The sequence below is a fragment of the Panthera uncia genome (assembly GCF_023721935.1).
Source record: "Panthera uncia isolate 11264 chromosome B3 unlocalized genomic scaffold, Puncia_PCG_1.0 HiC_scaffold_1, whole genome shotgun sequence".
NCBI lineage: Eukaryota > Metazoa > Chordata > Mammalia > Carnivora > Felidae > Panthera > Panthera uncia.
Genome location: NW_026057582.1, coordinates 86,452,208 through 86,479,386, shown reverse-complemented (window position 1 = coordinate 86,479,386; position 27,179 = coordinate 86,452,208). Strand labels below are relative to the sequence as shown.

The 27,179-nt window shown below is 42.1% G+C and overlaps 1 protein-coding gene across 1 annotated transcript in view; it reads left to right on the top strand.

The window, feature by feature from the left end:
* The window catches only part of SPG11 (SPG11 vesicle trafficking associated, spatacsin), an 86,061-nt gene extending 60,121 nt beyond the window's left edge, over positions 1 to 25,940 (top strand). The window contains exons 28-40 of the mRNA XM_049613539.1: positions 8,228 to 8,390; positions 10,590 to 10,804; positions 11,251 to 12,001; positions 17,654 to 17,793; positions 18,690 to 18,888; positions 19,290 to 19,427; positions 20,344 to 20,477; positions 21,193 to 21,300; positions 22,817 to 22,985; positions 23,422 to 23,510; positions 23,713 to 23,868; positions 24,539 to 24,690; positions 25,319 to 25,940. Of these exons, the coding sequence (XP_049469496.1) occupies positions 8,228 to 8,390; positions 10,590 to 10,804; positions 11,251 to 12,001; positions 17,654 to 17,793; positions 18,690 to 18,888; positions 19,290 to 19,427; positions 20,344 to 20,477; positions 21,193 to 21,300; positions 22,817 to 22,985; positions 23,422 to 23,510; positions 23,713 to 23,868; positions 24,539 to 24,690; positions 25,319 to 25,499 (2,595 nt within the window). The 3' untranslated portion in view covers positions 25,500 to 25,940. The remainder of the gene's footprint in view (positions 1 to 8,227; positions 8,391 to 10,589; positions 10,805 to 11,250; positions 12,002 to 17,653; positions 17,794 to 18,689; positions 18,889 to 19,289; positions 19,428 to 20,343; positions 20,478 to 21,192; positions 21,301 to 22,816; positions 22,986 to 23,421; positions 23,511 to 23,712; positions 23,869 to 24,538; positions 24,691 to 25,318) is intronic.
* The last annotated feature ends 1,239 nt before the right edge of the window (positions 25,941 to 27,179 follow it).

Here is a 27,179-nt window from a genome sequence, read left to right as displayed (position 1 = left end):
ATGTTGAGCATCTTCTCATGCTTACTGGCTGTATATCATCTTTGGAAATATGTCTATTTAAGCCTTTGGCCCATTTTTGAATTGGGTTATTTTTGTTGTTGAGTTTTAGGAATCCTGTATATAATTGAGATATTAATCCCATATCAGACATATGATTTGCAAATATTTTCTCCCATTCTCTGGGTTGCCTTTTTACTGTCAATAGTGTCTTTCTTTAAGTTTTCACGAAGTTCAATTTGCCCAATTTTTCCCTTGTTACTTGTGCCTTTAGTGTCCTATCCAAGAAATTATTGCCAGATCTAGAGTTGTGAAACTTTTGTCCTATATTTTCTTCTAAGAGTTTTTATTGTGTTTAGGTCTCATATTTAGGTCCTTGGCCCATTTTGAGTTAATTCTTGTATAAGGATCCAACTTCGTTCTTTGCATGTGGATATTCAGTTTTCCCAGCACCATTTGTTGAAAATACTGTCCTTTCCTCATTGAATGGCTTGGCACCCTTGTCAAAAATCATTAGACCATATATGTGAGGGTGTATTTCTGGGCCTTCTGTTCTATCCTATTGGTCTTTATGTCTGTCTCTATGCTAGTAGCATACTGTTTTGATTATTATAGCTTTGTAGTAAGTTTTGAAATCAGGGAGAATGAGGTCTCCAGTTTTGTTCTTTTTCAAGATTATTTTGGCTATTGAGGGTCTCTTAAAATTCCATATGATTTTAGGATGGTTTTTCTATTTCTGTCAAAATGCATCATTGGGATTTTAATAGGGATTGCACTGAATCCAAAGATCACTTTGGAGAGTATAGATGTTTTAACAATATTAAGGCTTCCAACCCATGAGCATGGCATGTGTTTCCATTTATTTATGTCTTTAATTTCAGCAGTGTTTTGTAGTTTTCATTGTACAAGGCTTTTACCTCATTGGTTAAGTTAATTCCTAAGTAACTTATCCTTTTTGATGCTTTCGGAAATGGAGTTGTTTCTGTAATTTCCTTTCTGGGTTGTTTGTTGTTTGTGTATAGAAATCCAACTGATTTTGGGGTGTTGACTTTTTATCCTGCTACTTTGCTGAATTCACTTATTCCAAGTTGTGTGAGTGTGTGTGTGTGTGTGTGTGTGTGTGTGTGTGTGTAATTGTTAGGGTTTTCTTACATGTAAGATCATACTTTCTGAAAAGATCATTTTATTTTCTTCTTTTCCAATTTGGTGCATTTTTTTCCCTTGCCTAAAGGTTCTGGCTAGAACCTTCAGTCAGTGCTGGGTGGAATAGAAGTGATGAAAGCAGACATCCTTGCCTTGTTTCTGATCTTAGAAGAATGGTTTCAGTCTTCCACCTTTGAGTAAAATGTTCACTGGGTTTGTCACATGTGGCTTTTATTATGTGGGATAGTTTCTTCCTATCCCCAGTTGTTTATTTTTTTAACCTTGAAATAGTGTTGAATTTTGCCAAATACTTTTTTTTACATCAATAGTAAAATGGTCGTGTGGGTTTTTTTTTTCCTATCTTCTGTTGATACGATGTATACATTGATTAGTTTTTTGTATGTTGAACCATCCTTGCATCCCAGGAATAAATCCTGTTTGGTAATGGTGAATAATCCTTTTAATATGCTGCTGAATTCAGTTTGCCAGTATTTTTTTTAAATGTTTTTTAATATTTATTTTTGAGAGAGACAGAGACAGAGCACAAGTCAGGAGAGGGACAGAGAGAGGGAGATACAGAATTTGAAGCAGGCTCCAGGCTTCGCACTGTCAGCACAGAGCCTGATGTGGGGCTCAAACTCACAAGCTGTGAGATCATGGCCTGAGTGAAAGTCGGACACCTAACCGACAGAGCCATCCAGGCGCCCCTGAGTTTGCCAGTATTTTTTTGAGGATTTTTTTTTTACATCCGTGTTTGTAAGGGATGTGGTCTATAATTTTCTTGTAGTGTCTTCATCTGTCTTTAGTATTAAGATTATGCTGGTTTCATAAAATGAGTTGGGAAGTGTTCCTTCTACTTCAGTTTTTTAGAAAAGTTTGCAAAAGATTGGTAGTAGTTCTTCTCTAAATGTTTTTAGACCTCACCAGTGAAGCCATCGTGTCCAGGGCTTTTCTTTGTCCATAGTACTCTGTTATAATCCTTTTTTTTTTTTTTTAAGTTTATTTATTTTGAGGGTGCTGGTTGGCCCAGTCATTAAGCATCTGACTTCAGCTCAGGTCATGATCTCACAGTTGGTGAGTTTGAGTCCCACATTGGGAGAGCGTGAGCCCTGCTTTGGGTGAGCTCGAGCCCCACTCGAGAAATAAATAATCCTTTTTATCTGTAGAATGACCCCACGTTCATTTCTGATTTTAGTAATTTGAGACCTCTATCTATAAAAAAATGTTTAATTTCAATAATAAAACCACAATTTTATTTTTTCAGTCTTCCTTTTGATAGTGACTTCTAACTTTATCCTATTGTGGTCAGGGAAGATACTTTGTATGATCTCTGCCTTTTAAAATCTCTTGAAACTTGTTGCTTAATGTATGGTCTGTCCTGCAAAATACCTCATGTGCACTTGAGAAGAATATGTTTTCTATTGTTCTTAGGTAAAATGTTCTGCCCCTGTCTGTTAAATCTATTCAGTTTATTGTGTCAAGCCCTGTATTGTTTTTGTCTGATTATCCATTAGTGTGAGTGAGGTATTGCAGTCCCCAGCTATTATTATTTCTTGCTTCAATTCCATCAGCTTTTGCTTCATGTATTTTGGAAATCCATCATTAGGTATGTAAATGTTTATAATTGTTACATTTTCTTGCTGTATTAAACCTTTTATGAGTATCTACTCTCCTTCTCTGTAAACTTTTTGATTAAAAGTTTGATATTAGGGGCGCCTGGGTGGCGCAGTCGGTTAAGCGTCCGACCTCAGCCAGGTCACGATCTCGCGGTCCGTGAGTTCGAGCCCTGCGTCAGGCTCTGGGCTGATGGCTCGGAGCCTGGAGCCTGTTTCCGATTCTGTGTCTCCCTCTCTCTGCCCCTCCCCCGTTCATGCTCTGTCTCTCTCTGTCCCAAAAATAAATAAAAAACGTTGAAAAAAAAAAAAAGTTTGATATTAGTTTGATATTAGTATAGCCACCTCCACCACTCTTTTTTGGTTACTATTTGCATGGAATACCTTCTTCCATCCTTCCACTTTCAACCTGTTTATGTCTTTGGATCTCAAGTGAGTCTCTTGTAGACAGCACATAGTTGGATCATGTGTTTTTGTCTATTCTGATCTCTGTCTTTTAATTGGAGAGCTTAATCCATTTATATTTGAAATAATTACTAACCAGGAAGAACTTACTTCTGCCATTGTGCTGTTGGTTTTCTTTATAATTTGTAGCTTTATCGTTTCTCATTTCCTTCATTACTGTTTTCTTTTGTGTTTAGTTGATTTTTGTAGTGAAATGTTTAAATTCCTTTCTGATTTCATTTTGTGCCTATCCTGTAGCTATTTTCTTTGTGGTTACAATGAGTTTATATCAGCTTAACTTCAGTAACAAAAAGTATTCCTGCAGCTCCAACCTCACCCCTTTTAGTTGTTCATGTCACCAAATTACGTCTTTATAGATTATATGCCCAAAGACATAAATAATTCCTTTAAGGGCATTTAGTCTCTTAAATTATGAAGAAAACAACAGTTGGAGTTACAAACCAAAGTTACAGCAATACCGGCTTTTATACTAATAATTGTTCTTTTCTTCTTTAAATGCATTAGTCTCTTAAATCATATGGAAAGTAAAAACCCCTTGCTACAGTAATACAGGCTTGTATAATGGCCCATGTATTTATGTTTATTGAGTTCTTTATTTCTCCATATTACTTTGAGGTATCGTCTAGTGTCCTTTCACTTACCTTACAGGACTCCCCTGAGCACCACTTATAGGAACAGTCTGGTAGTCAAAGACTCCCTCAGCTTTTGTTTCCCTGGGAATGTCTTAATTTCCCCCTCACTTTTGAAGGATAGTTTTGCTGGATATATCAGCCCATGGGGTGCCTGGGTTGCTCAGTCGGTTATGTCTGACTTTGGCTCAGGTCATGATCTCACAGGTCATGGGATCGAGCCCCACATTGGGCTCTGCACTGACAGTGTGGAGCCTGCTTGGGATTTTCTGTCCTCTTCTCTCTCTGCCCCTGTGTCATTCTCTTTCTCTCTCAAAATAAATAAAAGAATTTAATAAAACAATAAAACTAAAAAAAAAAATTAGAAAAATTTAAAAAGGAACACCCATTTAAATGTGTGTGTGTGTGTGTGTGTGTGTGTGTGTGTGTGTGTGTGTATCTATGTATATCTCATCCCACTGTCTTTGGCCTCCACAGTTTCTGATAAGACCCTTGCAGATAATCTTCTTGAGGATCCCTTATATGTGACCAGTCCCTTCTCTCCTGTTACTTCCAAGATTCTTGTTGTTGTTGTTGTTGTTGTCGTTGTTGTTGTTGTTGTTTGCCTTAAGAAAGTTCAATTATTATGTGTCTCATTATGGGTTTCTTTCAGTTCACCTTGCTTAGAGTTTGCTGAGCTTCTTGGATATTTATATTCATGTCTTTCCTCAAGTTTGGGAAGTTTTCACCCATTGTGTCTTCAAATATTCTCTCTACACCTTTCTGTCGTCTTCTAGGACTCACATGATGCTTACATTGGTCCACTTGATGATGTCCCATCAGTCTCTTAGGCTCTGTTTGGTTTTCTTCAATCTTCTTTCTCTTCCTCAAACTTGATAATTTCTATTGTCCTGCCTTTAAGATTGCTGATTCTTTCTTCTGTCTGCTCACATCTACCTTTGAATCCATGTAGTGAATTTGTTATTTTACTTGTCAGCTCCAGAATTTGTTTCCTTTTAGGTTTTCTCTTTCTTGGTATTTCCATTTTGTTCACACATCATTTTCTTGATTTTCTGCACTTCTTCCTCAGTTAAAACAGTTGTTTTAATGGTGTATTTGCCGTTAGGTCTATTTTAGGGACTGGTTATGTCAAAATTTTTTTCTTTGGGGGCCCTACTTTCCTGCTTATGTGTATGCCCTATGATTCTCTGTTGAACTCTGGACATTTGAATCTAATGATGTGGTAACCCTAGAAGTCAGATTCTCCCCCTTCCCCAGGGTTTGTTATTTTTTGTTATTATTTTGGGTTTTGGGTGGCCAGAAGTCATTTCTGTGCCAAGGGTCAGCACGAAATGTAAATCTAAGTAAGGTCTTCTTGGGTCTTTTCTAGCCTTGCCCTGCACATACACAGTAATTTTCTAATTTTCCTCATATATGCAGTTGTTTTTAAATGTCTCAGTCTTTATGTCTGGCTCCCAAAAGGGAAAAAAGCAAAAAATGAAGGGAGTGGGGAGGAAAAGGGTGCTAGCCCTTTAAATCTCCTGGAAGTCAGGGGAGGAGTTCCGTGGAGCTTGCAACAGTGGGTGAGGTGAAACAACAACTGCCCACTTCTTTGTCTACACCTCTGTGGCTGGAAGCAGCAACTGGGGATCAGAGCACCAATTTCTGATATTTGGAGGACAGGGTCCTTTTTGCCCCCACAACTCCTGCAAGCTGTGTGCGAGCTGCTCTAGGAACATGTGCATACACAACTGCCTCCCCTGTGGCTAGGGGTGAGGAGTGGGTTGCAGCTACTGTGGTAAGGACTGAAATTGATCAAAATTGTCAGCAATTTACCTGCCATTAGGCCTTCCTCTGGAACTCACAAGCCTTCAACACACTGCAGAGTTCCAAAATGATTGTATTGAACTGATTTGCCAGTGCAGTTCTTGTCTAGGTGAAGAGAGAGATGCTGGTGCTTTCTGCTCCTTCCCTCCACACCACCTTTTCAAAAGGAATTTATTTTTTAGAGCAGTTTTAGTTCATCATAAAATTGAGAGGAAGTTTCAGGGATTTTCCATATACCCTCTGCCCCCACACCTGTATAGACTCTCCCCGTTATCAACATCACAACACCAGCATGGTCCATTTGTTACCAAGGATGAACCTATACTGACACATCATAACACCCCAAAGCCATTGTTTACCTTGGGGTTTACTCTTAGTGTTATACATTCTTCAGGTATACATTTGGAGATATGCATAATGACATATATGTGTTACAGTATCCTACATAGAAGTCTCATTGCCCTAAAAAATCTTCTCTACCTATTCATCCCTTCCCACTCCCAACCCCAGGCACCCACTGATCTTTCTACTATCTTCATAGTTTTGCCTTTTTCAAAATGTGGTATAATTGGAATTGTATAGAATGTAGGCTTTTAGGATTGGCTTCTTTCATTTAGTAATATGCATTTAAGTTTCTGTCATGTCTTTTCATGGCTTAATAGCTCATTTTTTTTTAGTGCTGAATATTACCTTGTCTGGATATACCACAGTCTATTTATTCATTCACCTACTAAAGGACATCTTGATTGCTTCCAGGTTTTAGTCATTATGAATAGACGTGCTCTAAACAAAATTTTCAACTCCTTTGGGTAAATACCAAGGAGCATAATTGCTCAATCAAATGGTAAGCGTGTGTTTTGTTTTGTAAGAAACCATCAAACTTTCTTCCGAAGTGGCTGTATCGTTTGCATTCCCACTAGCAATGTATGATGGTTCTTGTGGGTCCACATCCTTGCCAGCCTTTGGTGTTGTCAGTGTTCCAGATTCTGGCCGTTCTAATGGGTATGTTGTGATATGTCACTGTTTTAATTTGCATTTCCCTGATATATGATGCAGAGCATCTTTTCCTATGTTTATTTGCCATTTATATATCTTCTTTGGTGAGGTATCTGTTAAGGTCTTCAGCCTTTTTTTTTTTTTTTTTTTAAAGTAAACTCTATGTCCAACATGGGGCTCAACTCACAATCCCAAGATCAAGAGTTGCATGCATGGGGCACCTAGGTGTCTCAGTCAGTTAAGCGTCCAACTTTGGCTCAGGTCATGATGACGGTTGATGTTTTGAAGCCCTGCATCAGGCTGTCTGCTCACAGCTCAGAGCCTGGAACCTGCTTCAGATTCTGTGCCTCCCTCTCTCTCTCTGCCCCTCCCCTGCTGTGCACTCTCTCTCTTTCTCTCTCAAAAGTAAGTAAATAAACATTTAAAAAAAAAGTTGCATGCTCTACCTACTGATCCATCCAAGTGCCCCCAGCCTATTTTTTTAATGGCATTGTTTTTTTATTGTTTCATTTTAAGAGTTCTTTGTGTATTTGGATAACATCCCATTATCAGATTTGTCTTTTGCAAATTCTTGCAGTCTGTGGCTAGTCGTCTAATGCTCTTGACATTGTGTTTTGTAGAGCAGAAGTTTTTAATTTTAATGAAGTCAATCTGGGTAATTATGTTTTTATAGATTATCATCCAAGGTCATCTAAGTTTTCTCTTGTATAATCTTTTAGGAGTTATATAGTTTTTCATTCTATATTTAGGTCCTCCCAGGTAGTTCTTATTCTTGTTTGACTGCTCCTGCTCCAGTTTCCTGTGGAGGGGCAGCGCACCTGTTCCATCCTTGCCTCAGCCCTTTACTTTCATGTATCTTTTCTTCTGACCAGTTCCATCACCTGCCTGCTATAGACTCTCTTGTAACAGCAGCAGGAGTAGGTAAACAAGTAAATAAAGACTAAGAACTAATTCTCTAATTCAAACTAATGTAGCCTGCTACTTGGGATCATCTTCCTATTAATATTGCCAGCATTTGATTGTAATGACATAAGTCTAGGCTTCTTAATTGAGATCCTTTTCTAATGATAATATAAACTACATGCAAAGTGGTAGAACAAGTTGGGCAATGTTAAATCTTTCTAAGAGGTCTTGATATATGAATTTCAGATCTTCTGGACTCCAGGGCAGCCCTAGATCCCTCTCCAAAGCTGTTAGGTGAAACATGTCAGTTTAATTTCACAGCAACTCACAGCATTGTTAGTTTGGCTGTCACTGACTTGGGGGTATTCGCCTCAGTTCACTCCATGGTTAGCGTTCAGTCTTTAGGTCTCTAGTCCATCTTTGACTTTGACACACACAGCTCTCTACAGCAGGACATCTCACAGCGTATCTGCAAAGCTGCCAAGGAGGGCTTATTTTTGCACTCCTCTGAGGCATACTTCCATTTCCTGTCATGTGGAAAGGACCTGAATAAGTGTCCCCCTTTGTGACAGGAAATGACTTTTGGTGGTACCTTGGCTTTCTTAGACGTTCCCAAATTTGGGGGTTTTGATTTGCTGTGAAATCACCTTTCCTGACCCCCTTTTATTTTCATAGGTTGAAACAACAGCCACAAGGGTCCATGCTACCATCCCTGCTGCGTGGCTGAAGGAGCAGGTGTGTTTTCTTTTGAAGCTTATGCTGCAGCAGTGTGGGACCCAGTATGAACTGGGGAAGCTTTTACAGCTATTTGTTGGAATAGAACATCTCTTCTGTGATGGTAAGAGACAGTCCTTAAACTAAAGTTGTTAGGAAATTAGCTTTTTTTTTTTTTTTTTTTTTTTTTTTTTTTTTAGTTTATTTATTTTGAGAGAGAGAAAGAGCAAGCAGGGGAGGGGCAGAGAGTGCAAGAATTCCAAACAGGCTCTGCACTGTCAGCGTAGAGCCCCATGTGGGGCTTGGACGCACAAACCATGAGATTATGACAGGACCCAAAACAGAGTCAGACGCTTAACCGACTGAGCCACCCAGGCACCCCCAAATTAGCTTTCTTAATCTTGAAAATATTTTAGAAGGGCATTCAGGAAAATAAAATACATATAACATTACATTTATAGTCCATAATGAGGTATGAAGAAGAGGTTACAGGAATCTTCAATCATGGTGAAAACATTCAAAACATAGCACAACAAGATATAACCTAAATAATACAGCTGTCTGCTCCTTCTGAGTCCTTGTCAGCTACGTTCCCCTTGGCTAGTCTGCACCCTGTCACTGTCATTCTTTTTTCTGACAAGTCACCTTAACATGTCATCATTGCTCAGGGTCACAAACTGTTTCAGGAATGTCTAACTCATTTTGAAGGTTTCAGACAAATTATGCTTATTTTTTGCAGACTCCTCCAGACACGGGCAGTCTCTAAGGTTGTTACGGATTGAAAGAAACCAGTTACTGCCTTACCCTCTTTTCTATTTGATAATTTCAAGTTTTTATACTAGATTCTGACATTTTCACTACTAGGGTTATTTTATCACATTTAAATTCATAGATATTCATCTGGAGAACTCACATCTGTACCAAACACTGACAGAATACTGGGCTCAATGCCTGGATTGTAGGCTCTCAGGGCTGACGACTGGAAATAAAGAGGGGTGTTTCCAAAATGCAGTGTATGTCACATGGGACTTGTCAATTACTTTGTACACCAAATAGATCCTTTTTACGTATAGGTGTTTTTATTGGTCTGTAGTAATCTTAATTTTTTTCAGAAATGAATTTCCAGTTTTCTTGCCAGAATTACTGTATCCTTGAGAAATTATAAGGATTGTGTTGTTAACTATTATTATGCTTTGATTCATATAAACATTTTCTGTTTTTATAGAACATTTGTGCTCTGTGTGTAACATGTATGTGCTTAGAGAAAAGAAATTATGTTTTTTAAGTTTATTTTTGAGAGAAAGAATAAGTGTGGGAGGGGGAGGGGCATAGAGAGAGAGTGGGGCAGGGGGAGAGAGAGAAAACCAAGCAGGCTCCTCACTGCCAGCCCAGAGCCCAACACGGGGCTCGAACTCATGAACTATGAGATCGTGACCTGAGCCAAAATCAAGAGTCAGATGCTTAACTGACTAAGCCACCCACGTGCCCCTAGAAATTGTTCCTATAAAAAACCTGTGTTTTATATGAAGAAAAGAAGCCCAGCATCTCCATACTGGTGGTTATTGTGCAAGGTGTCTCACTGTCCCCAGAACCACCTAAATCAGACCGCAGCCCAGCAGATGGCCCCTACAGAATATTTTTCATGCCCCTCTTTTATGGTAGGGCACACATCAGCTCTACACAGACTATGTGGGAATGGGAGCAGACCCAGCCACATAGGTCTGCTATGGGCAGAGAATTCCAAATGTCACTGAGGAAAAGGACTTCCTAGGGATATGAAGAAGAACTCAGCTGGGTCTCCCTGGGTTAAGCAGTTGTGCGAAGGAGAAAGTGATGCTCCATTCTGGATACGGTGTGCTGCATTAAGGGGCTTGGCTATTGGTCAGCTACAGTTTCAACTGTCCTGCCAGTTCTGTGTCTTAATCCACATGATGCCTGCACCGAATGAGCAAGTGAGCAATCATAAAAACAGATTTGTTCAAGGTAGGAGAAGAATCCAAAAGAGTTGGGATTAGCCTGAATGACTGGTCAGATCTTCCCAAGGTCGACTGAGTTGCTACTGCAGGCCACCAACTTCTGCCGTGTATATAAAGCCACATGTGTAGATGGAGTCCCTGCGCGAATCTTTAGTGGTTCTTACGATGTAGGAGATGCCCTTATAGCTTCATTTGCTAGCAAACCAGAGAAGAAAAATAGGTTTGTGTTTTTCCTTTGATTACGTAATTGTGTTAAACATACATGCTTTCCCCCTGATATTTACTCTGGAAAGGCCATGGCAGCATTTTCCTGATTAAATGTATATATCCTTTTCTCTTTGGCACAGGTCCAGATGTGAAGAAGCTCTGTGTCCTTAGCAAAATTTTGAAGGATACATCCATAGCCATTAATCCTGTAGTTATTAGCAGCTACAGCCCTGAGAATTTTCAGCATGAATGCAGATCTATTTTGGAAAAACTGGAGACAGAGGGACAGTTTGCTTTGGCCAGGAGGGTAGCAGAATTAGCTGAGCTACCTGTGGACAACTTGGTTATTGAAGAGGTATCATTAGTCTCTTAAGTTACTTAAAATGTTAGCTTTTTAAACCAGCATTAAACAGAATCAAATGAGATAGATGATTTATAGAAGAGGGTTTTTTACTTTTGACACACACCTTACTTTCAGAAATGGATGAGCCTAGGATGCCCGTTAGCAAAGAGTGTGTGTTTTAAATTCAGGTCAGCTTATAGGATATGCTGCAACTGTTGTGCTTTGAATAGAATTAAATACAGGGTGGCTTCATCTTGAACCCCCCTTCAATTACATAAATTGAGAATTGCTTTTCATACTTTAACTTTCCAGATAAGATATTCAGGATCATCTGTAGCCAAGTCTCATGTTCTCTGACTTGATTTGGTTTTGACAAGTATGGCATTCTTCGGAGCATTCGCATTCGTGACACTTTTATATCTAGGAAGGACTAAAAATTGCTTTGTTAAATTTCACAGATAACACAGGAAATGCAGACCTTAAAACACATTGACCAGTGGTCCCTGAAACAAGCAAGAATTGGCTTCTGGAAAAAATGTCACGAGAATTTTAAGAGAAATTCCATTTCAAGCAAAGCAGCTTCCTCCTTTTTCTCAGCCCAGGCCCCTGAGGCATGTGAGTGCCCAGCTGAGGGGGCACTGAGCAGCATTGAGGAGGCCCATCTGCTGCTGACACTGGCTGCACACTGGCTTGCTCAGGAGGGCCTGGTGCCCGTGGATGAGCTGGAGGAGCTGGAGAAGCGGATCTGGCTCTGCCGCATCGCCCAGCACACCCTCAGGGAAAACCCAGAGGAAACAGAGCCCAGGTTTTCTCAACAGATCTCAACTAGTGGGGAACTTTCCTTTGAAAGTGTAGCGAGTGAGTTTTCAATCTCCATGTTGGCCGCTCTGAACACATCAAAATACTTAGAACTTAATGGCCTTCCATCCAAAGAGACTTGTGATAACACACTGGGTCGGAAGGAGCAGGAATCGCTGAACTTCCTGATCGGGCGCCTATTGGACGTTGGGTGTGTGCATGAAGCAAGTAGAATATGTCGGTATTTTCATTTCTATAACCAAGATGTTGCCTTGGTGTTGCACTGCAGAGCACTGGCTTCAGGGGAAGCTAGTGTGGGTGACCTGCACCCAGAAGTCCATGCTGTCCTGCAAAGTGCTGAGCTGCCTGACGAGGAGGAACCTGGCATGCCACTCAGGAAAGCCCGGAGCAGTAAGTGAAAGAGATCAAACCTCCCTGAGTCCTGAATGGAGCTGTTGGCACTCTTTCCCAGAAAGAAAGGGTCCCTATTGGCATACTAGTTACATAAGTTCAGGGTAATCCATAAACTAGGTAATTAACTAGTCAATGAAATAGCAACACTTGTGTCTTTTAACTAGCTGTATATCAAAGTTAGAGGGAATCTATCTGACTTGTAGCTACTCCATTGAAATTTTTCTGTACCAGTAATCATGTTTCTAATTATACATTGATAGTATATAGACATAGGCTGATTTTTGTGTTAATCTTGTATCCTGTGCCCTTGCTAAACTTGCTCATCTCAGTGGATTTCTTATAGATTCCTTGGAATTTTCTACAGACAATACTCTCTGTGAATAGAGACCGTTTTATTTCTTCCTCTCCAATCTGAATGACTATTATTTCTTTTTCTTGTTTTATTGCACTGGCTAGGACTTCCAGTATGATATTGGGGAAGAATGGTAAGAGTGGACATACTTACCTTGTTACTGATCTTAGGGAGAAAGCATTCAGTCTTTTTATTTTTAATTCAAATATAATTAATATACAGTGTTACATGGTTTCAGGTATATAATATGATTCAACGGTTCTATACGTTATTCAGTGCTCATCACAATAAATGTACTCTTAATCCTCTTCACCTATTTCACCCATCCCCCCTCCCCACCTCACCTGTGGTAACTACCAGTTTGCTCTATAGTTTTTTTCTTTTTCTACTTTGTTTTTAAGTTTACTTATTTATTTGGAGAGAGACAGTGTAAGTTGGGGAGGGACAGAGAGAGAGAAAGAGAGAATCTCAAATAAGCTCTGCACTGTCAGCACAGAACCCAATGTGGGGCTCAGACCCCCGAACTGTGAGATCATGACCTGAGCCGAAATCAAGACTCGGATGCTTAACTGACTGAACCACCCAGGCTCCCCTGTTCTCTATAGTTAAGAGTCTATTTTTTTTGCCTCTTTTATTCTTTATTTGTTTCTTAAATTCCACGTGAGTAAAATTGTATTTCTTTCACTGACCTTACTTCACTTAGCATTATACCCTCTAGATCCATCCATATTGTTGCAAATGGCCAGATTGTGTTCTTTTTTTTCTTTTTTTTTTTTTAATGTTTATTCATTTTTGAGAGACAGAGAGAGACAGAGCATGAGCAGGGAAGGGGCAGAGAGAGAGGGAGATGCAGAATCTGAAGCAGGCTCCAGGCTCTGAGCTGTCAGCACAGAGCCCGAGGCGGGGCTCGAACTCACAAACTGTGAGATCATGACCTGAGTCAAAGTTGGGCACTCAACCTACTGAGCCACCCAGGCACCCCGATTGTGTTCTTTTTTTATGGCTGAGTAATATTCCATTGTGTGTATATACCTCATCTTCTTTATCCATCCATCTATGAATGGACACTTGGCTTGGTTCTATATCTTGCTTATTATACATAATGCTTCTGTAAACATAGGGGTCGTATATCTTTTCAAATTAGTGTTTTTGTATTCTTTGGGTAAATACCCAATAGTGGAATACTAGATCATATGGTAGGTCTATTTTTAATTTTTTGAGGAACCTCCATACTGTCTTCCACAGTGGCTGCATCACCTTGCATTCCCAGCAGGATTGCACCAGGGTTCCTTTTCCTCACCAACACTTGCTATTTCTTATGTTTTTTATTTTAGCCATTCTGACAGGTGTAAAGTGATATCTCATTGTGGTTTTGATTTGAATTTCCCTGGTGATGAGGGGGATGTTGAGCATCTTTTCATGTGTCTGTTGGCCATCTGGATGTCTTTGGGAAAATGTCTATTCACATCTTACATATTTTTAGTTGGATTATTTGTGTTTTTTGGTGTTGAGTTGTTTATATATTTTGGAGATTAACCCCCTAATGGGATATTTTATTCACAAATATCTTCTCCCATTCAATAGGCTTTTTTTTTGTTTTGTTGATGGTTTCTTTTGCTGTGTAAAAGCTTTTTATTTTGGTGTTAGTCTCAATAGTTTAATTTTGCTTTTTTTTCCCTTGCCTGAGGAGACATATGTAGAAAGAGGTTTCTACAGCTGATGTCAGAGAGATTACTGCCTATGTTTTCTTCTAGGAATTTTATGGTTTCAGGTCTGACATTTAGGTCTTTAATCCATTTTGAATTTTTTGTGTGTGTATGCTTTCTCTCTCTCTCTCTCTCTCTCTCTCTCTCTCTCTCTCTTTAAATGAGGTCAATATATGTGTACTGACAGGAAAAAATGTACAACAACGTAACTTTATTTTTGTAAAAAATAAATGGTGTGCATGTGCCCATGTACCTGTGCAAACCCACCCACAGAAAATAATGCATACCAAGCAAGTAAGAGACATTATTCTGGCAAATTTGGTGGGGGTGGTATTGAATGGATAAATGACTTTCACTTGTTACTTTATGCACTTCTCTACTGTGATTCATTACACTAAGCATGTAATACTTTTGCATTTAAGATACTACATATTAAAAATATGCCTTAAAAAGAAAAAAGTAAATAGCAACTCAGACCACGTTATCCCCTGCTTAAAACCCTTCCCTGGGGTTGTGGTTGTAGGTAAGGCAGAACGAGCTCGCTCTACCTGTTGAAATCAACGTAAAACCTGGCACACAGCAGGCAGCACTGAGTGACACAAATTATGATCCCCCCCCCCCCGCCCCCACCTCCCATCACCTCCAGCCTGAATGTGATGCTGTCTGAAACCCAAAACTAAGCACTAAGCCTGACAGAGCACGTGTTCCAGGAGAAGCCCTGTAGAACGGGCTCAAGGAGCAGGAAAGGGAACTCCTAACACCCTTTCTCTCTAATCTCAGCTCCTAAGAAGCCCTTTGGCTGTAGTAGTAGAGGCTGGAGCCGCAGCTGGTAAGATCCAAAACTCAGAGAGGAACTTTATTTTTGAATTCGAGGTGTCCTGGTCTCAAGACGATGCAGTGAACCCCTGTTCTCTTTTGCATTATCCTGTCTGCTGGCCCAGGATGCAGGCACAGTCAGGGAAAGTGCAGGATAGAATGAGGCTGCTAAACTTCCAGCTGTTGGCCAGAAGGTTGAAAAGTGAAGCCTCAGGGAACCGGAAAATACTTGGGAGAGAGATTCAGGAAACCCGACAATAAAATTGTAAAGCCCAGGGCTCAATCCTGGGCTTTGCGTATATAGACCTGCTCCTAATCAGCATATCAAGACTCTGAGAACTGAATTAACAACTACACTACCCAGGCTGCAGACTGAGCATAGGATGTTACACACATGCAGGCTAGATCTGAATGGCACTGCAAAGGATTTGAAAACTGATATTAAAATCACAGCCACTGGGTGGCTCAGTCAGTTAAGCATCCGACTTTGGCTCAGGTCATGATCTTGCAGTTCTGAGGTCAAGCCCTGAATTGGGCTGTCTGCTGTCAGGGCAGAGCTTCCTTTGGATCTTCTGCCTCCCTCACTCTCTGCCCCTCCCCTGCTCACACTCTCACTCTCTCTCAAAAATAAATAAAAAACATGGGGTGCCTGGGTGGCTCAGTTGGTTAAGCATCCAACTTAGGCTCACGTCATGATCTCATGGTTCATGGGTTCAAGCCCTGCGTCGGCTCTGTGGTGACAGCTCGGAGCCTGAAGCCTGCTCCAGATTCTGTGTTTCCCTCTCTCTCTGCCCCTCCCCTGCTCACACTCTCTCTCTCTCAAAAAATAAACATTAAAAAAAAATAAAAAAAAAAACATTTTTAAAAAATGGTCCTTAAAAAAAAAAAAAAAAAAGAACCGACACAGTCTACAGAACGTGGGTTGGATATCGTAGCGGAAACCTAACCAGGTCAACTGCCTGCTTAAAACAAAACCAACATTCTTCATAAGATTTAAACAAGAATCAGAGTCTCATACTATTCAAAATGTCCACGATGCAACTTGAAATTACTTGAACATTTAGGTGTTATGTGTTTCACCAAATGTAGGTAGTTTTCAGACCTTATGTTTTCAGATATTTTTTCAATACTGTCCTCATAGTCCTCTCCTTTTGGGACTCCAGTGATGCAAATCATAGAACTTTTGTTACTGTCTCACAAGTTCTTGTGACTTTATTCAGTTTTTTTTTCATTTTTTTTCGTCTTTATTCAGATTGGATCATTTTTCTTTCCTTGTTTTCAGATTGGATCATTTCTGTCTGTCCATTTTCAATTTCACGGACTCTTTTCTCTGGCATTTGCATGCTGCTCTTGAGTTTATTTCTGTGCTTTTAAATTTTCAGTTATTTTTCACTTCCAGAATTTCTATTTTATCCTTTATACCTTGTTTCTTTGAGACTCTGTTTTTCTTTTTGTCTCAAGAACACTTATAATTGCTTGTTGGAACAATTTGTATGATAGCTACTTTGAAAGATAGTTTGTTCAATAAATGGTAATTCCAACATTTTGTCACTTTAGTACCGGGTGTATTTTTGTGTATTTAGAAAGCAGGGGAGGGGCAGAGAGAGAACCCAAGCAGGCTCTGAGCTGTCAGTGCAGAGCCTGTCACGGGGCCCGATCCCACAACTGCAAGATCATGACCTGAGCCAAAAATCAAGAGTTGGACACTTAACTGAGTGAGCCGCCCAGCACCTCTGGACCTCATTCTTTTTAATGGCTGCAGAGCATTCTATATGAATACACTAATTTTACTTAAGACTTTATTGTTTAATAGTACTGTATTTTTGTTTGTTTTAATTTTTTTTTAACGTTTATTTATTTTTGAGACAGAGAGAGACAAAGCATGAACAGGGGAGGGTCGGAGAGAGGGAGACACAGAATCTGAAACAGGCTCCAGGCTCTGAGCTGTCAGCACAGAGCCCGACACGGGGCTCGAACTCATGGACCACGAGATCATGACCTGAGCCGAAGTCGGCTGCTCAACCGACTGAGCCACCCAGGCGCCCCAATAGTACTGTATTGATACATACTTAAATTCTTCAATTTTGTTTTTGCTGTTAGGAACACTGTGATCTAAATTCTCCCTTCTACTTTTTTTCCTAATAGAAACCCTTTCTCAATTCAAGACCACTTTCTTCTATTTTTGGCTGAGAGGTTGTTTTCATTTTTTTCTTTTTTAAGTCAGGAATGGATTTTAATTTTTATCATGCGCTTCAGGCCTCTATCCAGTTGACCCTTGGTTTTTCTCATTTCTGATTTGGAAAAATCCTTCAGGGTCCGTAGAAGATTGAGTTGGGGAGGGGGAGGCTGGCGGCAGGGGCTGGTGCCAGCCTCGTAGATGCAGGGTTGTGAAGACTGTACCTCAGGCAGTGACCAGGGAGATGTTTTAGAGACTCAGTCAGCTAGATCTGGTGACTTAGGTGGTACGAGAGGAAATTGGGAGGGTGTGTGGAGGAGGGTTCAGCAGACATCTTTGGTAATTATCTAGAGTGTTCATTGGGTGGCTTGGAGTCTTGTGTAGCCTCTGAGGCCTTTGAAGTCTCCTGGCCAGGATTTCCTGGAAGAAGGCAATGAAATAGTGGGGTGTGGGCCCAGTCACAAGTGGTCCCAGACCCAGGGGGAGTCATGGAGGTGTAACGGGAGGAAAGTGTGAGCAAACAGATTGTGCCATAGGGGGCTTGGGAGAGGCCTTTACTTGCCAGCTTAAAGCCCCCTCAAACCTGTATCTGCTTCCAGCTTCAAGTTTGGATAGTCAGTCACTTGTGATGCTGCCCCCCAGGGATGAAGTGGTGACTAATCTGGAAACTCTGACAAGCAAATGCCTCCATGGGAAGAACTACTGTCGGCAGGTCCTGTGTCTGTATGAACTTGCCAAGGTATGTGCCCAATGGTGGGGCCTCTGGGGCAGCTGAGGGAGGGAAGCAGGAAGATGGAGATAGATTTTGAACGCTGCCAAGTTGGCCCTTCACGTGATAACCATGACATGAGGGCAGATGGCTCATCAGGATGTCAGCCCCTGTAAATCCATCCCTGGGAATACCGGGGACTCCAGGCCAAGTGCCAGGCCTTTTGAGTCCTGGCTGTGCCCCAGCCAACCAGAAGTGAGGGCAAGAAATTTCACTTTTCTGGGCTCCTGATTCTCCATCTATAAATGACTTAATCATGAAGGTCCCTTCTAGCCATAATATCTTAGTTAGCTTCAGGATTGTTTGGAGGTCTCCATATGCGGGAGAGCCTAAAATAAGTTATAAAATAAAATGGAATGTGATGACTGTAAAGACAGGAACCAGAGCAGCCAGAAATTGTTTGTGGCTTTGAGCTGATTGAGGGGAGAAAATAATAGACACTGAGAAGTGGAAGAACACAGGAGAAATAATGGCAGGCACTAAAGCCCTTTGGAAGGGCTTCTTTGGAGATTGAGGGTTTTGCTGCTGCTGTGGGAACAGCAGAGTTGAGGCTCTTGCCTTTTATTCAACTTTCTTACATTTCATAACATTTGAAAAGCTCAGTGTTCAACAAGAGGTGAGTCACCTGATGGTTTCTGAAGACAAGCCTTTCTTTCTCTTGCTTGGATTCAGCTCATTGGTGAAGAGAAAGAAAGGGCTAGAAAACAGTGCTTCCTTCTTCTAAGGTTTCTGCCCAGGGTGAGGGATCTTTAACCTCAGAAAAAATAGTGGAGTCTGTCCACATGGGATTTCAGAAAGGGATGCCTTTTGCTAGCTTTTTTCCTGGCTCCTAACAGTAGCTTTGACCAACTTTGCCTTCCTCTCAGGAGTTGGGCTGTTCCTACGCAGATGTGGCCGCTCAGGACGGTGAGGCCATGCTCAGGACGATCTTGGCCTCTCAGCGGCCCGACCGATGCAGGCAGGCCCAGGCTTTCATCAGCACCCAGGGCCTCGAGCCAGACACAGTGGCTGAACTTGTGGCCGAAGAGGTGACCCGGGAGCTGCTGACCCCATTGGAGGGAACAGGTGCTCCACCCTACATGCCTCCACGTCTTTCAGACCACATTCCCACGTTGCCAGCATAAGGAATCTGGATGTCATGTTCATGTGCATCGTGCATGCTGCCTCTGAGACTACCAGGCTGCACTTGTCAGAGGAGAGAACACACTGCATTTATTTTGTTATTGTTGCTTTTTGTTTATTATTTTATGATTATACTTAGAGTAACTATGCCTTTCTTGGAGCTAACGAACTCCTGCTGACCTATAAGGTGACCACTAGGCCAACGTGTCGGAGCTCAGCGAAGCAGACAGCTGCACTGGGAGCTCCTTCCGCATTACTGGGCAGAGTGCCTGGCATGGGGTTCTTAGCTTTCTCTCAACTCTCAAGGCTAAAAGCAGCCCCTTTCTCACCGCCTTTTTATACAGGACTTAAGCAGATGTTCACCCCAGCAGAGGAAAGCCAGACGTTTCTTCAGCTGACCACTCTGTGTCAAGACCGCACGTTGGTAGGCATGAAGCTATTAGACAAGATTTCCTCCGTTCCCCATGGGGAGTTGTCTTGCAGTAAGTTGTTGGCCGTTTTCTTACATGTTTGGGCCCAAGCCGGTCTCCAAGAAGTCTCCCCAAGTTAGTCTTTCCAAAACAACTTGGATCCTTGTTCCCTCTCTGGATCCCTTCCCTTCCAGCATAGTTTATAAGTTCTTGGTGGAGAGCCATCAGTCATTGAAGAAAATTCAGAAAATAAATATGGGAATGCTGCCCAAAATGTAAAATTTACACAAGAAGGTAACCTTATAACATTTATATAACATTTACCTTACCTTACTCTCACGTTATCCCCTAAAATGGGGATATTACAGTCCCCATTTTAGAAGGTAACTGAAGCTGAGAGAAGTTGATTGATTTGTAACTGTTACGTGTCAGAAGCGTTACTTGAACCCAGTCCCTGTGACTTGAAAGCCTGCTCGCTTTCCACAATATCTAGTTCATTCTAGGCATTCGGGAGTATGTGTCCATCTGATCTTTCTCTATGGAAGTCTATAGGCATTTTTTCAAAAATGGCATTATCCTGTGTATACTGTTTATAATTACTTTATGGACATGCTGTCATTAACATCTTTCCATGACCATATTCTTCTATATCATTGTCACTGGTTACACAGTATTTCTCATGTAATTAAAACATTTTATACCTTACTTTGGGACCTTAAGATTGCTTCCAAATTTCTGTTTGCAACACCGTGACAAGCATCCTTATAGGCACATTTATATGCACATTCATGATTATCTCCCTAAGATAAATTCCTGATTCAAAAGTATGCCTATTTTTAGCTTTATATGTCTGTTGCCACACTTTACTCCAAAGGTGGTGAGGTCAGGGATCTCAGAGTCTTCTCCAGACAGGCTGTCTATATAGGCCCCTCCACCCTGCTGCCAGGGTTCGCAATCCTTTCTTACCCTGACTGCCTCACCTATCCAGCCACGGAGCTGCTGATCCTGGCCCATCACTGCTTCACGCTGACATGCCACATGGAGGGCATCAGCCGAGTCCTGCAGGCTGCCCGGCTGCTTACAGACAAACACTTGGCCCCCAGTGAGGAGTATGGGCTGATGGTAAGTCACCCCTGAACCCCCACCCTCCATTCTGAGGCTACCTTTGAGAGAACAGATAGGCCGGGGACCAGTTCAGAGCTGACATGGTCTTAGGGCATTTGCTCCTCTGGATACCACTGCCTACTTGGGAGCTGGCTGGGCAACTCAACCCTCTGCTCTAGGTTAGGATTACTGTCAAAATCAGAGCAGAGACTGCCCCAAAGGAGCAGATATCAAGAGGGTCTGTGCCATGCTCCAGGGCTGTCCTTCCCCCTTGCCAGGGCAGTTCATTCATCTAGAGGGCTGAGACAGCTCTGTTTCCCCCCAAAACAAGGTTCAGTGTTGTCTCTGAACTGAAATGAGCTGACAGCTCACACCTCCTGTGCCTCCCCAATCTCCCCAGGCTTGGAACTGACCCGTGTGGGTGAGCAAGCCACCGGGCCCTGTAATAAGGCGTGGTGGGAAGAGGAAGCGTGCCTGCCTACCATGTCACGTCAACACTTAGGTTTATAGACGACTGAGGAGGCAACAGCCAGTGGTGACCCAATGGCGAGCATTTCTGAGTCCTCCAGAGGAGGTCCCAATGGGTACATGGGAAGGGAGGGAGGGAGCTAAGAATGGCAGCCTTGCCATTAGCCCTTCTGCTCCCTGGAGGTTGGCATCTGAAAGCAACCGAAATGATGTGAGCAGCGGTGATCCAGCTGACACTGATGCAAGCTGCCCTCACCCTTTCCAGGTGCGCCTGCTCACTGGCATTGGAAGGTACAATGAGATGACCTACATATTTGATTTGCTGCATAAAAAGCACTACTTTGAAGTGCTGATGAGGAAGAAGTTGGATCCGGTAGGTGTACAGTATTTTGAGCTCCAGGACGGCATATATTGTTGACTTTACAGCTGACTTCTCAGGAATAATCCCAGTCAGGGCGGCCCCCTGGGATCAAAGGGAGAGAATTAAAGAACTTCCTAGGACACACACCGTAACCAGTAGCTTTAAGTTACAGAGTTCAGACTAGGTAGCAATTATGCCGATAGATGTTAAATAATGAGGAAAACAAGTTTGTGCACTTCCTGTCAGCCTGTCACCTGCCTCGGCTGTCTGAATGCTGGCTCCGGGGAAGCAAAAACCCTTCCTGGGAGCCATGCGAAAGTAGATTAACCAGCTCAGAATGCTGTGTCTGATGGCTTTGAGTGGAGAGTTTTCAAGGGACCATGAGACTGCGTGTTGCCAAGAGCCGCTAGGAAGTGAATGGAATGCCCAGGCCTGGGCTTAGAAGGCTGTGGGGCAGCTTACAGTGATGACCAGGAAGGAGGCCTGGAAGCCAAGGCCTGACCTGTCAGCCCTCTAGGCTCCGGGCACTTCTCTGTCTTCGGCGTGCCATGTGACCCCAGGCATGTCACTTACGGAGCTTCTGTTCCCAAATCATTCATTTGGCTGATTGATTGCTTCAGCCTCTTTCACCTCTGAAGATTTAAAAACCAAGGCACATTTTTGGCTTCTGGGAACTTGAGCTCAGCCAATCAGGACTAAGAGATAAAGCAGAAAAACTCTCCCCAGTGCTGGGCTAGTTTCAGGACAGACCAGTCCAATTGTCAGGAGAGGAGCAAGTCCTGGGCCGAGGTACACCTGCAGGATACCCCAGAGGGTTTTTTTAAAATTGTTTCCAAGGCATTTTGGTTTGTGCATGTAAATATTCTTTTAATAAGTTTTTTTCCTGATAACAAAAGTAACGCATATTCACTATAGAGACGCTTGGAAAACAATGCACAGAAAAAAGTCCTCACCAGGAGACAGCCACTGCTAACAGTCTGGTGTAGGCCCTTTCTCTGCACATGTAGCCAGAAACATATATACACATAGTTATGTATTTTTTAGCAAAACTTTTATCATGGTGTGTAGATATAAAATAGCCTGCTTTTCTCACTTAATAAGCATGCCATGAATATTTCCCAAACCAACACTGGCTGTAATGGCTACATGGTATTCTCTTAGTCCTTATTCTGGACATCTGGATTCTTTCCAGTTGTTTGCTATTGAATACCTGTGGTACATCCATCTCAGCACGTTTCTCTGCTTACTTCTTAAGGGATAGATTCCTAAAAAATGGAACTGTTAGAGTAATGCACATGTGCACATTTTTGAGGGTTCTCCCTTCTGACAGGTTTCACCGTTCACATTTGTACCAGCAGAGAGGATGTGCCTGTTTTCTTAGGGTAGCATAAACTTTTGTGTTCATTTTTGCTTATCTTTTCCTTTTTCTTGGGAGTTTTCAAGGAACTTTCAGAACCAAGGGACTCAGCCAGTCATGCCCCCTCGCAGTCACTGGTTGACCTTGGTACTCCCCTTTTTCCCTGGGCAGAGCGGTACCCTGAAGACAGCCCTGCTGGACTACATCAAACGCTGTCGCCCGGGAGACAGTGAGAAGCACAACATGATTGCTCTGTGCTTCAGCATGTGCCGGGAGATCGGGGAGAATCACGAGGCAGCTGCCTGCATCCAACTGAAATTGATCGAGTCTCAGCCCTGGGGTGAGAGAGGTCACAGCAGTGCCCTCAGGCCAGTGCTGCCAGCCAGGAGAGGTTTTTGGGACTAAGAAGGGGATTAATACCCACTTCAGCTATTAACTGCCACTCAGTGGGGCCCCAGCTGGGCAGACAAGAGACGGAAGGGGATTTGGAAGGCATTTGCCCCTCTTGTAGCCCATGCACCCGGGGTGACATCCATCCGGAAGCAATGTGTACACTTAGGCTGGGTGAGCCTGCCTTGATGCTTCTGAGAACTAGATGAACCCTGCTCCAAAGTGTGTGCTTCTGGTCCAGTAGCCTTTAGCTGAGTAAGACATGCCTGCCTCCTAGTGAATGTGAGCTGGATGTTTCTAGTCCAGCCCACCATCACTGAGTGGGATGGGAGCAGCCCGTCTCCAGAGTCAGACACACCCCACAGGTTTCCCCTTCTCTCCCGCAGAGGACCGCCTCAAGGACGGGCACCACCTGAAGCAGCTGCTGCTGAAAGCCCTGACTCTGATGCTGGATGCAGCAGAGAGTTATGCCAAGGTAACAGTGGAGTCTCATTCCAGAACGGCCTTAGAGCTTGGTGTCTGCAGTAGGAGTTATCTGATCTCCCTGGGCTCTTCCAAGTGAAAGGAGACGCAGCCTTGGGCCAACGGGGGGCAGAAGGGGTGAGTTCGGTTGCTGGAAGGTTCCCAGGGGACATGCCAACATGTCCCCTGTGCCTCCCTCTACCCTTGTCTCTCAGGACTCCTGTGTGCGACAGGCCCTGCACTGTCACCGGCTCACCAAGTTGATAACACTGCAGATTCACTTTCTGAACACTGGCCAGAACACAATGCTCATCAACCTGGGCCGCCACAGGCTGATGGACTGCATCATTGCTCTACCTCGGTTCTACCAGGTAAGCAAGGAAGGAAACTCTAGAAGTCAGCTTTGTTGCCAGCACCCCTTCCTGCCACCCCTCTCCTGGGGCCCACAGGTTGAGTCACTTGCCTGGAATGTCAGGACTAGAGACAGAATCAGGGTAATTCTAAGCTTTTACTTTTAGCTGTCCGATACACCAAATTGCTTTTCATGGCAGGATTTGTTAGCACATTGTTTGGACAGAGGTTGGAGCTTGCTGCTAGGCCAGCAGAGAGGCAGACAACCTTTGGAGAAACATTCCTGCTAATGGGCTATCTCTTAGCCCCACTGTTTCTAGGATGGGACACCTGGGTTAGCATAGGGATCAGGGCTGCTGGGAGGCTGGCTTTAGCACTTAGGTTACCAGGGAATCAGCCCCTTCCCTGTTCCTTACACAGTTGAGTTAGTGGGAAAAATACCATTTCTCAGTAGTTTTACTAACTCATTGTGAAGATTAAAAATACCGCAGGAAAATGTTTGGGGTTTAAGGGAAGAGAAATGTCAAACGAACACCAAACTTCCCAATGCTAATGCTAATAGTCTTTCCTGATGGTCACATTCACCATGAATGTAACAGTAGGAAGTTGTTTTTTAGAACCCCTTGCCTTCAATTTTATATCAGATAGGGTTCTAATGGTATCCTTCTTCCCCTCCATCCTTTTTATAAGGCTTCTATTGTGGCTGAGGCCTATGACTTTGTTCCTGATTGGGCTGAAATTCTATACCAACAAGTGATTGTTAAAGGAGACTTTAATTACTTGGAAGAATTTAAGCAGCAAAGGTTATTAAGATCTAGTGTATTTGAAGAGATTTCAAAAAAGTAAGTATTAAAATGACTCTGCTTTGAGATAAGGCATGTTAAGAATTCTATGGCTAAATAGAACATGTCTGTAGCTGCCTCTCTGAGATGGCAAACAGATGTCAAGAATCGCCAGGGGCACCTGGGTGGCTCAGCCGGTTGAGCATCAGAACTTTTGGTTTCGGCTCAGGTCATGATCTCGCAGTTCGTGAGGTAGAGCCCTGCGTCAGACTCTGCACTGACAGTGCAGAGCCTGTGTGTGATTCTCTCTTCCCCTCAAAATAAATCAACTTAAAAGATCTCTTGCTTCTGGATGTTTTTTTAACAAACGTATGCAAATAGATGAATGAGAACAGTTTACTTACAGCACTCTGAATTTAAAATGGGAGGACAGCTGTTCAGCTTGCCCAAGGTGCCAAACTGTAAACCTCAGAGGCCTCCTTTGGAGTACTGAACTTACTGCAATTAAAGTGAGCATTAAGATAACATTTTTAATGAAATAATTTCATGTTTATCCAGGACCCCTAATACCATAGATCGAATTTCTCAGATTCCAGCATCATCTCCTATGTAAGTAGCTGTGTCAGAGTAGACAGCTCTCACTCAGATACAGTATCTTAACCTGTACATTCTTCTGTTTCTTTTCTAGATACAAACAGCATCAGCCTACTGACACAGCTGTGAAAAACCTGAAGAAGTTATTCACTTATTGTGAAGATGTCTACTTGTATTACAAACTTGCATACGAACACAAATTTTATGACATTGTAAATATGCTTCTGAAGGACCCTCAAACTGGCTGCTGTCTAAAGGACATGCTAGCAGGTTAGGTGGATGCAGATGATAGGAGGGTGGTTACTGCCGAGATGTCATAGATGCCTGTTTTCTTGTACTGAAGTGAGGTACTGACAGATGTTTGTTCAGAATAATGTGGTGGGGGTATGTGTTGTCAAGTTGTAAAACCCCAGGACTGACCATAACCAGTCCTCTGTGAATAGTGGGTAAATGAGAGAATTTTCACGAGGAAATTCTTACTTAAAAGTGATTGTTCATCTATACCACTTCAGATAGTATAGTATTGGTATAAAGATCAAAAGCTCCATCTTCCTGAAGATGGCTTCTATTTAGATATGCAATATTGATTAAAGAATATCTGTGCCTGCAGATTCCAGTTTCAAAGGAATTTAATATTATTTACACAGTTAAGGAACAGATGATACATTTCCATTTGTTAGAAACTGATCTCTATAATAAAATAGATTTTAAATTCATTGTATGTCATCATTACTGCCAAGGAAATCTTAGCCCTTGTCTGCCCTAAAACAATCTTTATTTACTGTAATTATTGCTGTGTAGTCATTGCTTTCTGTTAATTCCTCCAATCATTTAGACGGTTCTTACACTTAGTAGTCTACAGAGCTTTGATTGAGGTTCCTATTTCCTATTTAAGAGAAACTTAAAACATGTTTTGTTGTCCCTACTTTTGATTCTCTGACAGTTTCAAAAAGACTCCAACCACAAATTTGGTTAAATTACTTAAAATATATAATAAAGAGGATCACCCAATCTATGCTTTTACAGCCGTAACCTGAGTAATAAGCTCAATTACTCCAAATAAATAAGCTCTTCTCCGTACTGAGTTAGGCCTTACTATCTAAACAAGCAAATAATTTGCCCAAATAAAGAGAGGAAGGCAGCCCTATACCTTTGTCGCTCTAGGGTGACACTAATCAGGCCTGGCACATCATTTTTGTCTTAAAGCTGTTAACTGCTCATCAGGCATTTATTAATAGCTTTGTAAGTATACAGAGAACTCTAGTCCCAAGAGCTGTTGTTCTATACTCTCCAAAAATATCTCTTGGGAGTTAACACAAAATTTAAGTCCTCACAATAGTGATTTTATTAAATTAGTTGCTTTATAAAACATTGCAGATGTCATAATTGTTAACATAACAATTTACCAAACTGTAGTCAACTGGTGCAGTTTGCTGAGCATGTTTTATAAAGGAAAGGAAATGCCAAAACCCTGTTAAAGTTGTTCCATTGCAGCCCAGGAGAACAAAGGAGGATTGTTCAGACACTGAAATCAGGGAAATGAAACAGGTAAAGAGCTTCCCTCCCCCGTCTGAAGCACTCCGTCAGAACAGTCTGATAAATAGAAACTAGACAGTCTATGCATTCAAGAGATTCCACAACTTGTAATGCAACACAATAATGGAGGTCTACCTTCTTCAGCTTCAAAGTTGGAGGGTTTTGGTCATTTGATTTTTAAGTATCAAGCTAGTGCTTTTCAGCCGTTGTATCTTCACTCTGAGATAAGCAGTCTTCTTCACAATGTATTTTTAATATCCTCACGCTCAATTTTAAGACAAAGCAATTTTAATACTAGGTGCACACGGCATGCCCTTGCTGCAAACTGCTTTTCTTGACAAGTTATGAAGTAGTTCAAGGAGGTATGGTTAAGGCTGTATTACTGAATGGTGCTGGTAAATACTACACAATTTTTGTCA